This window comes from Oncorhynchus mykiss, chromosome 26 (assembly GCF_057628025.1).
Source record: "Oncorhynchus mykiss isolate SJ-2025 chromosome 26, ASM5762802v1, whole genome shotgun sequence".
Lineage (NCBI taxonomy): Eukaryota > Metazoa > Chordata > Actinopteri > Salmoniformes > Salmonidae > Oncorhynchus > Oncorhynchus mykiss.
Window position 1 is genome coordinate 50,943,873 of NC_143047.1, and position 15,066 is coordinate 50,958,938.

Sequence of the window (15,066 nt, forward strand, 5' to 3'; positions counted from 1 at the left end):
ACTACTGCTTCATTCTGTAGTTTACACCGTTAGGCTCTCAGGAACCCAGGGTCAGTACCTCTAAATACAACTACTGCTTCATTCTGTAGTTTACACCGTTAGGCTCTCAGGAACCCAGGGTCAGTACCTCTCAATAGAACTACTGCTTCATTCTGTAGTTTACACCGTTAGGCTCTCAGGAACCCAGGGTCAGTACCTCTCAATACAACTACTGCTTCATTCTGTAGTTTACACCGGGAGGCTCTCAGGAACCCAGGGTCAGTACCTCTCAATACAACTACTGCTTCATTCTGTAGTTTACACCGTGAGGCTCTCAGGAACCCAGGGTCGGTACCTCTCAATAGAACTACTGCTTCATTCTGTAGTTTACACCGTTAGGCTCTCAGGAACCCAGGGTCAGTACCTCTTAATAGAACTAGTGCTTCATTCTGTAGTTTACACCGTTAGGCTCTCAGGAACCCAGGGTCAGTACCTCTCAATACAACTACTTCTTCATTCTGTAGTTTACACCGTGAGGCTCTCAGGAACCCAGGGTCGGTACCTCTCAATACAACTACCGCTTCATTCTGTAGTTTACACCGTTAGGCTCTCAGGAACCCAGGGTCAGTACCTCTCAATACAACTACTGCTTCATTCTGTAGTTTACACCGTGAGGCTCTCAGGAACCCAGGGTCAGTACCTCTCAATACAACTACTGCTTCATTCTGTAGTTTACACCGGGAGGCTCTCAGGAACCCAGGGTCAGTACCTCTAAATACAACTACTGCTTCATTCTGTAGTTTACACCGGGAGGCTCTCAGGAACCCAGGGTCAGTACCTCTCAATACAACTACTGCTTCATTCTGTAGTTTACACCGTTAGGCTCTCAGGAACCCAGGGTCAGTACCTCTAAATACAACTACTGCTTCATTCTGTAGTTTACACCGTTAGGCTCTCAGGAACCCAGGGTCAGTACCTCTCAGTAGAGGTTGCAGTGATACGTAGATTAATTGTCACATTTTCCACTCTTCTTCTTTTTTTTTTTACAGAAATTAGACATTTAACCCTGAATTAACCCTGTCAGTCCTGAGACCCCAGCAAAATTCATTTATCTGACTTTCATTTATCTACATGTTCAGCCCTGATATTTAGCCTCACAATGAAGTGTTCTACCATTTTCTGTTTTTATTCCATAAAAATAATATATATTGTGAAACTCCTTACCTATTCACGAACAAGATCCTAAGCGGGACAGCACAAAATGAGACTCAGAGATGTGACTTCATCAATGAAACTGTAATGGGTGTTTTTCTTTCAACTCTCCCCGGTGCAGTACAAACAAAGGCCATGGTAATGACTATCCAAACAAACTAGCAGTTAGTACTAAACACAAAATCAACAACTTGAGCCGAATGTTTAACAGGGAATCATGGTGCTGTGGAATTTGCCTCATGCTTGTAATCACTCTGCCCCCCTCTGCCCCTTCAGTCTGGTCATTAACTTCCTGAGGGCCGGGGGCAGTATTCGAAAATTCGGATGACTGACGTGCCCAAAGTAAACTGCCTGTTACTCAGGCCCAGAAGCTAGGATATGCATATAATTGGTAGTATTTGGATAGAAAACACTCTGAAGTTTCTTAAACTGTTAAAGTAATGTCTGTGAGTATGACAGAACTGATATGGCAGGCGAAAACCGAGAATCCAGAATCCATCTGGAGTTTTTTTTTTTTTAGGTGTCTGCCCATTCTAATCCTTGTTAATGGGAAAATCAAAGGAATACATCACAGATTGCAGTTCGTAGGGCTTCCAGTAGATGTCAACAGTCTTTGGAAAGAGGTTCAAGCTTGTTTCAGGCTTGTTTTTGGAAAAATGAGCTAGAATTTGTTATTTTTCTAGGTGGCTCCCATTTTGACTAGTAATGAACATACATCCCCCCAAACCAGTAACCACTATTAAATTTGATAATTTATTTACATATTAGGGTACCTGAGGATTGATTAGAAACGTTGTTTGACTTGTTTGGACAAAGTTTACAACTTTTGGGATTACTTTGTATGCATTTTGAATGCGGGAAACAGGTGGATTACTGATTGAAGCGCGCCAACTAAACTGACTTTTTTGGGATATAAAGAAGGACTTTATCAAACAAAACAACCATTTGATGTGTAGCTGGGACCCTTGGGATTGCAACCAGAGGTAGATCTTCAAAGGTAAATTATTTATTTTATCGCTTGTTTGGAAAATGTTTGTAATGCTTTTGTAGCGCTGTCCTCAGATAACCGCATGGTATGCATTCACCGTAAAGCCTTTTTGTAATCTGACAAAGCAGCTGATCAACAAGAAGTTAAGATTTTAAATTATGTAGGATACTTGTATTGTCATGAATGTTTAATACTACGATTTTGTATTTTGAATTTGGCGCGCTCCGATTTCACCGGATGTTGTCGAATTTGATGCTGGTTACGGGATTTCTGCACTAAGAGGTTTTAAGAGAGGACCAGCAACAATTAGGCAATTGACCTCAGGTGAGCTCATCAGTAGTGGCTGTACTGCGGCCCACCTCAAGGAGAGGAGTTGATAATTTGATCCAGCTGATACCTCACAATATATTGAACAATAACACAAAATACAATAATGGAAATAAACAGACAAGCGTACATAAACTTAACGTAGGCAGGGATATTAAATGAAATGTTGCTGGATCAAATCCTGAAGCTGACAAGGTAAAAATATGTTGTTCTGCCCCCTGAGCAAGGCAGTTAACCCACTGTTCCCCTGAACAAGGCAGTTAACCCACTGTTCCCCTGAACAAGGCAGTTAACCCACTGTTCCCCTGAACAAGGCAGTTAACCCACTGTTCCCCTGAACAAGGCAGTTAACCCACTGTTCCCCTGAACAAGGCAGTTAACACACTGTTCCCCTGAACAAGGCAGTTAACCCACTGTTCCCCTGAACAAGGCTGTTAACCCACTGTTCCCCTGAACAAGGCAGTTAACCCACTGTTCCCCTGAACAGGGCAGTTAACCCACTGTTCCCCTGAACAAGGCAGTTAACTCACTGTTCCCCTGAACAAGGCAGTTAACCCACTGTTCCCCTGAACAAGACAGTTAACCCACTGTTCCCCTGAACAAGGCAGCTAATCCACTGTTCCCCTGTACAAGGCAGTTAACCCACTGTTCCCCTGAACAAGGCAGCTAATCCACTGTTCCCCGGGGCGCCGAAGAAGTGGATGTTGATTAAGTCAGCCCCTCCCTCCCGCACCTCTCTGATACAGAGGGGTTGGGTTGAATGTGGAAGACACATTTCAGTTGAAGGCATTCAGTTGTAAAACTGAGTAGGTACCCCCCTTTCCCCAACTGAGTAGGTATCCCCCTTTCCCCAACTGACTAGGTATCCCCCTTTCCCCAACTGACTAGGTACCCCCCTTTCCCCAACTGACTAGGTACCCCCCTTTCCCCAACTGACTAGGTATCCCCCTTTCCCCAACTGACTAGGTATCCCCCTTTCCCCAACTGACTAGGTACCCCCCTTTCCCCAACTGACTAGGTATCCCCCTTTCCCCAACTGAGTAGGTATCCCCCTTTCCCCAACTGAGTAGGTACCCCCCCCTTTCCCCAACTGACTAGGCATCCCCCTTTCCCCAACTGACTAGGTATCCCCCTTTCCCCAACTGAGTAGGTACCCCCCTTTCCCCAACAGACTAGGTATCCCCCTTTCCCCAACTGACTAGGTATCCCCCTTTCCCCAACTGACTAGGTATCCCCCTTTCCCCAACTGAGTAGGTACCCCCATTTCCCTTACATGTAAAAACAAAATGTACACATTAAGACACATGGTTGAGTGGTAAAACATTCACATACAAAGCTTCCCAACAGGAGACAGGGGTTTAATCGCTGGTTCTACCGCCTGTATCACCCTCTCAGGAAGTTGTCATAACCACTTCCTGTCTCTCTCTGCAGGTGGGCCTTTTGAGTGGGATCTGTCTGATCGTAGGAACGATGATCGGCTCCGGCATCTTCGTCTCCCCTAAGGCAGTGCTGCTGGAAACGGGAGCCGTAGGACCATGTCTGTGTGTCTGGGCTGCCTGCGGGGTGCTAGCTACACTGGGTGAGGAGGCAGACAGTCAGTCAGACAGACAGACAGACAGACAGACAGACAGACAGACAGACAGACAGACAGACAGACAGACAGACAGACCCACCCACCCACCCACCCACCCACCCTATCCTGGGTAATCTCTAACCAGACACTAAATGATACCATGAACTGAGATAGTTTACCTGATTAACCCTATCCTAGGTAATATCTAACCAGACACTAAATGACACCATAAACTGAGATAGATTTCCTTGACTAACCCTGTCCTAGGTAATCTCTAACCAGACACTAAATTACACCATAAACTGAGATAGATTACCTGACTAACCCTATCCTGGGTATTCTCTAACCAGTCAGTAGTGGTGGGAAAGAATGATAGGAATCTCCTAAATCAGGAATGACCAAAGTGAGGAGGGCTCCGTGTGAGAAGGGCCCCGTGTGAGAAGGGCCCCGTGTGAGAAGGGCCCCGTGTGAGAAGGACTGGAGCTGCATCCCAGATGGCACCCTAACCCTATGGGTCATGGTCCTACTACCCCGTAAGGCCCTGGTCTAAAGTAGTGCACTATATAGGGTGCCATAGGGCCCTAGTCTAAAGTAGTGCACTATATAGGGTGCCATAGGGCTCTGGTCTAAAGTAGTGCACTATATAGGGTGCCATAGGGCTCTGGTCTAAAGTAGTGCACTATATAGGGTGCCATAGGGCTCTGGTCTAAAGTAGTGCACTATATAGGGAATAGGGTTCCATTTGGGAGGTATTCTGACTGTGAGAAGGATTGTGTCAGTGTGTTCAAGCCCCTCAAACCAGTAAACAGAAACATGGACATGGACCCTGCTGAGTTATTAAGAGGCTAGGAGGGAATTCCTCTCCCAACACGAACCCTGCTGATTTATAAGAGGCTAGGAGGGAATTCCTCTCCCAACACGAACCCTGCTGAGTTATTAAGAGGCTAGGAGGGAATTCCTCTCACAACATGAACCCTGCTGACTTATGATGAGTCTAGGATAGAATTCATCTCCTGATTGATTAGTTAGTAACTCTTAATTGACTAGTTAAGAACTCCTCTGGTTGTCTAGGTCTTAATTGATTAGTTAAGAACTCATCTGGTTGCCTAGGTCTTAATTGATTCGTTAGGAACTCTTGGTTGTCTAGGTCTTAATTGACTTAGTTAGGAACTTACCTGGTTGTCTAGGTCTTAATTGATTAGTTAGGAACTCACCGGTTTTCTATGTCTTAATTGATTAGTGAAGAACTCACCTGGTTGGCTAGGTCTTAATTGATTAGTTAGGAACTCACCTGGTTTTCTATGTTTTAATTGATTAGTGAAGAACTCACCTGGTTATCTAGGTCTTGATTGATTAGTTAGGAACTCACCTGGTTGTCTAGGTCTTAATTGATTCGTTAGGAACTCACCTGGTTGTCTAGGTCTTAATTGACGTAGTTAGGAACTCACCTGGTTGTCTAGGTCTTAATTGATTAGTTAGGAACTCACCTGGTTGTCTAGGCCTTAATTGATTAGTTAGGAACTCAACTGGTTGTCTAGGTCTTAATTGATTAGTTAGGAACTTACCTGGTTGTCTAGGTCTTAGTCGATTAGTGAAGAACTCACCTGGTTGTCTAGGTCTTAATTGATTAGTGAAGGACTCACGTGGTTGTCTAGGTCTTAATTGGACACATTGATAGGAAATCCCCTGAAGCAGCAGCAGGTCTCGTGTCAACTAACTGTCTGTCTCTGAGCCTGCCTGTCTGCCTGCAGGGGCGCTGTGTTACGCGGAGCTGGGCACCATGATCACTAAGTCTGGAGGGGAATATGTGTACTTGATGGAGGCCTATGGGTCAGTGACGGCCTACCTCTACTCATGGAGCACCATCATGGTCCTACAGCCCTCCGCCTTCGCCATCATCGCCCTGAGCTTCGCAGAGTACACCTCCACACCGTTCTACCCAGGATGCACTCCTCCCATTGTGGTCACAAAGTGCCTGGCTGTAGTGTGCATATGTGAGTGTGAATCTTTCTTGAATTATGAAAAATCCTAATAGAAAACAATTGACATGCACTTCCTGAATGGACTGAATTAAAACCATGGCTCTATCTAAATTTGTGTTCCTTGCATCGTATTGGAGAAGATCCAAGGTCCCTCCCCTCTGACCTTCTTCTCCAATGCCTTTTGAGAAGAGAGGATGCCTGGGGTCACGTAAAGATGAATAAAAAATTTGCCATGACTTGACCCCCACCGTGCTCTTCCTGCCTTTGGCTCTTCTCCTCCTCCTCTTCCCCTTTTCTCCTCCTCTTCCTTGTCTCCTCCTCCTCCATCTCTTCCTCCCGCCTCCTCCGCCTCCTGCTCCCGCCTCCTGCTCCTCTAGTATCTTAGAAACCATCAAATGTTGTTGTTCACTTGAGCAAGGCTCTTAACCCCTGAACTGATCCCCAGGCTCTTAACCCCTGAACTGATCCCCAGGCTCTTAACCCCTAAACTGATCCCCAGGCTCTTAACCCCTGAACTGATCCCCAGGCTCTTAACCCCTGAACTGATCCCCAGGCTCTTAACCCCTAAACTGATCCCCAGGCTCTTAACCCCTAAACTGATCCCCAGGCTCTTAACCCCTGAACTGATCCCCAGGCTCTTAACCCCTAAACTGATCCCCAGGCTCTTAACCCCTAAACTGATCCCCAGGCTCTTAACCCCTAAACTGATCCCCAGGCTCTTAACCCCTAAACTGATCCCCAGGCTCTTAACCCCTAAACTGCTCACCAGTCTCTTAACCCCTAAACTGCTCCCTGGGCACTACAGTAGCAAGACACTAGTAGATGCCCACAGTTCCAGCCTCATACACGTGTGTGTGTGTGTGTGTGTGTGTGTGTGTGTGTGTGTGTGTGTGTGTGTGTGTGTGTGTGTGTGTGTCGGAGTGGTTGACTACAACAGAAGACCAACTTCTGTCTCGTATGGATTAATAAAATATTCCTCCTCTTCTTCCTTCCTCTTCCTCCCCCTCCAGTTCTGATCGTGTCGGTGAACTGTCTCAGTGTGAAGTTAGCCAGCTATGTCCAGAACTTCTTCACTGCAGCCAAGCTTCTCATCATCCTGGTCATCATAGTGGCGGGCATCGTCCTCTTGGTACAAGGTTGGTACTTTACACATTCTGTCTGCTTCCCTTATGGCACCCTATTCCCTAATTTAGGTGTGGCATAACAAAGGGGTTGAATACTTATTGATTCAAGACATTTTAGTTTTTCTAATTAATTTGTAAACATTTCTAAAAACGCAATACCACTTTGACAATAATGGAGTATTGTTTGTAGGCCAGTAAGACCAAATCTAAATTTAATACATTTGAAATTCAGGCCGTAATACAACCAAATATTGAAAAAAATCAAGGGGCATGAATACTTTCTGAAGCCAATATTCAAACCAAAAACTTTGAAGGCCGACGAAGTGGTTCCATGTGAACAGCAGTTAAGGGCAAACGTCGTTCGGAAGGGAGGGGCGACGGCCTCAAAACACCAGTCTCAACGTCAACAGTGAAGAGGAGACTCCGGGATGCTGGCCTTCGAGCCAGAGTTCCTCTGTTCAGTGTCTGTGTTCTTTTGTCCATCTTAATCTTCTTTGTTTTTATTGGCCAGTTTGAGATATGGCTTTTTCTTTGCAACTTTGCCTAGAACGCCAGCACTGCGAAGTCGCCTCTTCACTGTTGACGATGAGACTGGTGTTTTGCAGGTACTATTTAATAAAGCTGCCAGTTGAGGACTTGTGAGGCGTCTGTTTCTCAAACTAGACACTCTGATGTACTTGTCCTCTTGCTCAGTTGTGCACCGGGGCCTCCCACTCCTCTTTCAATTCTGGTTAGAGCCAGTTTTCTAATGATGAATTAGCTTTTTAAAATGATAAACTTGGATTAGCTAACACAACGTGTCATTGGAACACAGGAGTGATGGTTGCTGATAATGAGCCTCTGTTCGCCTATGTAGATATTCCATTAAACATCAGCCGTTTCCAGCTACAATAGTCATTTACAACATTAACAATGTCAACACTGTATTTCTGATCAATTTTATGTTATTTTAATTTACAATAAATGTGATTTCTTTAAAAAACAAGGACATTTCTAAGTGTCCCCAAACTTTTGAACAGTAGTGTATACACTGTTTGTGTCCAGGAAACACTGAGAATCTGTCCAACCCATTTGAAGGAGCCTCAACCTCCTTTGGATCCATTGGACTGGCATTTTACAACGGGCTCTGGGCCTACGATGGGTGGTAAGACTACATCTGCTTCCCAAATGGCACCCTACTTCCTATATACAGTAGGTCAATACTTTTGACCAGGGCCCGTAGTGCTCTAGTCAGGGCCCGTAGCGCTCTAGTCAGGGCCCGTAGCGCTCTAGTCAGGGCCCGAAGTGCTCTAGTCAGGGCCCGTAGTGCTCTAGTCAGGGCCCGCAGCGCTCTAGTCAGGGCCCGTAGCGCTCTAGTCAGGGCCCGTAGCGCTCTATTCAGGGCCCGTAGCGCTCTAGTCAGGGCCCGTAGCGCTCTAGTCAGGGCGGCTCGTAGTGCTCTAGTCAGGGGGTCTGTAGCGCTCTAGTCAGGGGGGCCCGTAGCGCTCTAGTCAGGGGGGGCCAGTAGCGCTCTAGTCAGGGGGGCCCGTAGCGCTCTAGTCAAGGGGGACCCATAGCGCTCTAGTCAGGGGGGCCCGTAGCGCTCTAGTCAGGGGGCCCGTAGCGCTCTAGTCAGGGGGGCCCGTAGCGCTCTAGTCAGGGGGCCCGTAGCGCTCTAGTCAGGGGGGCCCGTAGGGCTCTAGTCAGGGAGGGCCCGTAGCGCTCTAGTCAGGGGGGCCCATAGTGCTCTAGTCAGGGCCCATAGTGCTCTAGTCAGGGGGGCCCATCGTGCTCTAATCAGGGGGGCCTGTGGCGCTCTAGTCAGGGCCCGTAGTGCTCTAGTCAGTGGGCCAGTGGTGCTCTAGTCAGTGGGGGCCTGTGGTGCTCTAGTCATGGGGGCCCGTGGTGCTCTAATCAGTGGGGGCCTGTGGTGCTCTAGTCATGGGGGCCCGTGGTGCTCGAATTAGGGCCCGTGACGCTCTAGTCAGGGTCTTTGGCGCTCTAGGCAGGGCCCATAGTGCTCCAGTCAAACTATTGCACTAAGCTGGGGGTTGGGTATCATTGGGGATTTCTGTTTTGAATGTCAACCCAACCTGTTTATACGTGGTTCTATAAACACGTGTTTTCTCTCAGGAATCAGCTGAACTTTATAACAGAGGAGCTGAAAAACCCAAACAGGTGAGTGTCCATACAGCTGACATTTAGGGTAAGTCCAAAATGGCGCCCTGTTCCCTGATGGTCCCTGGTCATCAGTAGTGCACTATGTAAGGAACAGGGTGCCATTTGGAACGCACTAACAGTTACATGACCTTCAGCACAGTCAAGCAAGTTAATGTTTCCAACAGTTTACTAAACTAGTGATTTAGAACAGCAGTTACCACAAGTCAGAACAAAGACAACAGGAGCACTGCCTGCGCTCTTCCTGCACCAATTAAACATCCTCAAATCACCTATAATAACCTTAGTCTAACAAACTTAACCACAAACAAATTAGTCCATTCAACATAGCTAAATATCATGTGGCTGTCCATAGTACTTGATCAGAATCACTGTTATAATCTTTGGCCTGTACAGAGAATTAAGTAAAAACCACAAGTCCAAATCTCCGTGTCCATCTATCCATGGTTTAGGAAAGGGCTGATTTAGCTAGCTAGCTGACGCAGGACATCAACACAAACAGACCAGAAACGAACAAGTTTTTCTGACAATGATGACGTTTTGCCTAGGATGTGATTTGATTGGTGTGAAGCCAAATCCAAAGTGGCCTCCCTTGTGGGGTGGTTTTGGTGCACCAGGACTATCCACAGCTGAGGTCATCTCAATGCTGATTGGTTAATTATTTTATTTAAAAAAATATCAAAGGAAGTCAAATGCTCGCTGGCATCAATCAATCAAATGCTTCTGCGGTAACATGTCATACTCATTTTGGCCAGACAGCATCAGATACATCTGCTACACATACTGAGACAGGGGGCGCTGTTTCCCTCGCTCTTATGATTTCTCTGATGAGATTGATTCAGCCACTTGAGGTTCTGAGCATGTTTGATTCAGCCACTTAAGAATTGATTCAGCCACTTCAATTGATTCAGCCACTTCAATTGATTCAGCCACTTCAATTGATTCAGCCATCGCAATTGATTCAGCCACTTCAATTGATTCAGCCACTTCAATTGATTCAGCCACTTCAATTGATTCAGCCACCTTAATTGATTCAGCCACTTCAATTGATTCAGCCATCGCAATTGATTCAGCCACTTCAACTGATTCAGCCACCACAATTGATTCAGCCACTTAAGAATTGAAGGAAAATTATGAAAACACAGAGACAAAAGATAAAGTGTTTAATAATTGTATTTGTTTTATTGGTCTGAAATTCGGGAAGCCTGAGTTCCCTTGGCATTCACACGCCACCTCCTTTCCTGTTAGGGAGACAACAAGAGTTTAATCAACTCTCTGTCTCTATCTGTGTGCTACATAATCCATTAACACTGGTCTCTGTGTAACATGTGTTGGTTGTAGTCTCTCTATCTCACACCAACTCTCTGTCTCTCTAAATCTTCCTATCTCTCTCTCTATATATCTCTCTCTCTATATATCTCTCTCTCTATATATATATCTCTCTCTCTCTATATGTCTCTCTCTCTATATATATATCTCTCTCTCTATCTATCTCTAACAGAAACCTTCCCCTGGCCATTATCATTGGTATTCCCTTGGTGACTTTGTGCTATGTGCTGGTCAACATTGCCTACTTCAGCGCCATGACCGCTACGGAACTACTGCAGTCTCCCGCTGTTGCTGTGGTAAGAAGGTCGTCATGGAGATAGAGAGGGGCGGAGACAGAGGAAGCCATTGGTGTGGCTCATCATATCTCCCTTAGCAAGAACAAGACGCATTATTTCAACAACAAACAATTACATTTTATTTATTGTTCCCCCCCCCCCCCCCGTATCCTCGGAGGGACTTGTTTGTGCCCCTTAGACTTTTGGTGACAGAGTGCTGTACCCCCTGTCGTGGGTAGTCCCTGTGTTTGTCGTCTTCTCCACCTTCGGAGCAGCCAATGGGACCTGCTTCACAGCCGGCAGGTAAAGGGACAACTTCAGGAAGACGTTTTTTTGCTAATCAAATTTAATCAAAACAAATGTATTTTATAAAGCCCTTTTTATATCAGCAGTTGTCACAAAGTGTTAAAACATACTGCCAGTATTATGTTGAACTAACATGTTTGTGCTCTGTCCCACCTCAGGTTGACCTATGTGGCAGGAAGAGAGGGTCACATGGTAAAGATCTTGTCCTATATCAGTCTGAAGCGCCTCACTCCTTCCCCCGCACTCATCTTCAATGTAAGTCTGAGATATTACATGATGTCTCTATGTTGATCTCATCACCTCAACTCTACCCAGCTCATTGTGCTCTAACTCAACTCAGTCTACTCTAATAGCCCAATAGGACCATGACTGAATGTTAAGTCCTGTGTGTTTTAATGAGGAGACGGAACACCAAGGATATTATAGTTTTATGTCTTTAGATTCGTGTTTATTTCTATTAGTTGAAAGATTTTTATGTGAAATTCAGTTTAGTTTGTTTTCAGATCCACCCCAGCTAGCACATTTTATTCCTTGGAAGTTGTCGGACCATACGTTTTGGTTTCCCCATTTGTTCTGGGAAACGAAGCTGTACGTTTCCTGACCAGTAAAACTGAATGTTTTTCAGAGACAGAATCGTAAAATCACGAAATTGGGGGGGGAAAATGGGTAAATTACAAAAAAACACCTAAAAAACATTAACAAACTTGCAAAGAGGAGGACTATCCGTACCAATTTTTTTTATTGTATTTCCAGGCACTAGCATTTCATCCCATATAAAGTTGGTTTAGACATTATTCTTCCGCCCTTGGATGATAGAGAGAAATATGGTGACTCCTATTGTCCTGGAAGAGGTAGTCCCTTAAACATTGTAATACGGTATCACCTAACACCATGGAAGAGGTGGTCTCCACTGATATCTCCCTTAAACAGTATATCCCTTGGCATGCCCATACTCCTATATTTCACAATAATGTCTTGGGGTCTGGAGGGCGGTCTTTTGCATCCCCTCAATGGTCCAAATGTAGAATCTGGACCCTGAGAGATATCAATCTGGACCCTGAGAGATATCCATCTGGACCCTGAGAGATATCAATCTGGACCCTGAGAGATATCAATCTGGACCCGTAGAGATATCAATCTGGACCCTGAGAGATATCAATCTGGATCCGTAGAGAGATATCAATCTGGACCCGTAGAGATATCAATCTGGACCCAACTACCGAACCATCCTATGATGGGATTTATAAATACATTTCCTGGGCTCCTGAAAGGACTGATCTTTATATATAAACATCTCTTGGAAAGCTCATATTCTGAGCATTAGAAAAGTATGGGTCTACAGATCTAAATGATTCTGAACAACCTTTTAACTGGAACAGAATATTTCAAAAATATGACCTTGACATCCCGTAATCCAAACTATCAATTTACAGTGCCTTGCGAAAGTATTCGGCCCCCTTGAACTTTGCAACCTTTTGCCACATTTCAGGCTTCAAACATAAAGATATAAAACTGTATTTTTTGTGAAGAATCAACAACAAGTGGCACACAATCATGAAGTGGAACAACATTTATTGGATATTTCAAACTTTTTTAACAAATCAAAAACTGAAAAATTGGGCGTGCAAAATTATTCAGCCCCCTTAAGTTAATACTTTGTAGCGCCACCTTTTGCTGCGATTACAGCTGTAAGTCGCTTGGGGTATGTCTCTATCAGTTTTGCACATCGAGAGACTGACATTTTTTCCCATTCCTCCTTGCAAAACAGCTCGAGCTCAGTGAGGTTGGATGGAGAGCATTTGTGAACAGCAGTTTTCAGATCTTTCCACTAACGTTCGCTAGCTAACAGCACGCTTTAACTTGCAATGAAAAAAGGACTTTCTAACTCAATTTGAAACTTATGATATCTGAAAATGTAAAATTCTGTTTACCCTGTTGTTGTTGTTGTGATTGTATGGTATTCTGGCCGTATTCTACATTATCCCAGCAGACATCAACACCCTTATCAACTACTTCAGTTTACCCTGTTGTTGTGGTTGTAGGGTATTCTGGACGTATACTACATTATCCCAGCAGACATCAACACCCTGATCAACTACTTCAGTTTACCCTGTTGTTGTTGTTGTTGTGGTTGTAGGGTATTCTGGCCGTATACTACATTATCCCAGCAGACATCAACACCCTGATCAACTACTTCAGTTTACCCTGCTGTTGTTGTTGTGGTTGTAGGGTATTCTGTCCGTACTCTACATTATCCCAGCAGACATCAACACCCTGATCAACTACTTCAGTTTACCCTGTTGTTGTGGTTGTGGTTGTAGGGTATTCTGTCCGTACTCTACATTATCCCAGCAGACATCAACACCCTGATCAACTACTTCAGTTTACCCTGTTGTTGTTGTTGTGGTTGTAGGGTATTCTGGCCGTATTCTACATTATCCCAGCAGACATCAACACCCTGATCAACTACTTCAGTTTACACTGTTGTTGTGGTTGTAGGGTATTCTGGCCGTACTCTACATTATCCCAGCAGACATCAACACCCTGATCAACCACTTCAGTTTACCCTGTTGTTGTTGTGGTTGTAGAGTATTCTGGCCGTACTCTACATTATCCCAGCAGACATCAACACCCTGATCAACTACTTCAGTTTCGCCCAGTGGGGGTTCTACGGCCTCACAGCTCTCGCTCTCATCGTCATGCGCTTCACCAGGAAGGAACTCAAGAGGCCCGTCAAGGTAAGACTAGATTCACATTGCCATACATCCAAGTCTTGAATATTAATTGTTGTATTGAACCTTTATTTAACTGGGCAAGTCAGTTAAAGAACAAATTATTATTTTCAATGACGGCCTAGGAACAGTGTTAACTGCCTTGTTCAGCGGCAGAACGACAGATTTTTTTACCTTGTCAGCTCAGGGATTCGATCTAGAAACCTTTCAGTTACTGGCCCAAAGCTCTAACCAGTAGGCTACCTGCAGCCTCTCATCTCTTGGCTATTGGAAGAGCATAGTTACAACTATCATGTTGAGCTCGTGGACGGTCAGTCCTTACATCCATAGCTCTGTCTCTACATTTTAGAGTGGTTCCATTTCTCCAGTCACATCCCTCAGCTGGTTACCACAACAAATGGGGTGGTAACCACTTTGATGTTTTCCTGAATCCCAGATTCACTTAAACCTGTTTTTAGAGCAATACTGTCCCAGATCGCTCCTGTGAGACTGACAGGTGGTTATGTCCTGGTTGTCCCCCAACAGTGTCCCATGCCCATAGCAGTGCTGGTGGTGATAGTGTCCTGCTACCTGGTCCTAGCACCGATCATAGACAAGCCAGAGCTGGAGTATCTGTACTGTACCATCTTCATCCTCAGCGGTCTGCTGCTCTACTTCCCCTTCGTTCACCGCAGGTTCAGCTGGACACGCAGGGTCATGAGTGAGTAACTACCCACTGCTCAGAGTTGTTGACACTCGAGTGTTGAGAGAGAGCCTTTATCCCAAAATGGCAGCCTATTCCCTTTGTAGTGCACTAGAAGACAACACCGGCTTGTGTCCCAAATAGCCCCCTATTCCCTGTGTCGAGCAACTACCCTATGGGCCCTGGTGAAAGGTAGTGCACTACAATATAGGGTATAGGGTGCCATTTGGGAAGCAGACACTATTATCTTCTGCAACTTGGGTCTTTATGTATCAAAATGTTGTATTCCTCAGTGAGCGGTAGTGGAGTTCTTCCCCTTTAGATAATTACAGTCATTGTGGAGTTCAACTCAGAAGGTCACAGACCCTATAGATCATGCTGTGATTGGGCTGATGTCACC

General features: G+C 45.2%; 1 protein-coding gene across 4 annotated transcripts in view; it reads left to right on the forward strand.

Annotated features, from left to right (window-relative positions):
• LOC110510393 (b(0,+)-type amino acid transporter 1-like) overlaps window positions 1-15,066 on the forward strand; it is a 103,087-nt gene that overhangs the window by 86,649 nt on the left and 1,372 nt on the right. For 3 of the 4 annotated variants that reach the window (XM_090222014.1, XM_090222011.1, XM_090222013.1), the window contains 10 exons: window positions 3,938-4,085; window positions 5,831-6,073; window positions 7,072-7,197; window positions 8,230-8,329; window positions 9,298-9,342; window positions 10,844-10,967; window positions 11,146-11,249; window positions 11,411-11,507; window positions 13,841-13,990; window positions 14,510-14,684. In XM_090222014.1, the coding sequence (XP_090078140.1) occupies window positions 3,938-4,085; window positions 5,831-6,073; window positions 7,072-7,197; window positions 8,230-8,329; window positions 9,298-9,342; window positions 10,844-10,967; window positions 11,146-11,249; window positions 11,411-11,507; window positions 13,841-13,990; window positions 14,510-14,684 (1,312 nt within the window). Of the gene's footprint in view, window positions 1-3,937; window positions 4,086-5,830; window positions 6,074-7,071; window positions 7,198-8,229; window positions 8,330-9,297; window positions 9,343-10,843; window positions 10,968-11,145; window positions 11,250-11,410; window positions 11,508-13,389; window positions 13,561-13,840; window positions 13,991-14,509; window positions 14,685-15,066 lie in introns of those variants that run through there. The other variant, XM_090222015.1, reaches the window with a different exon arrangement.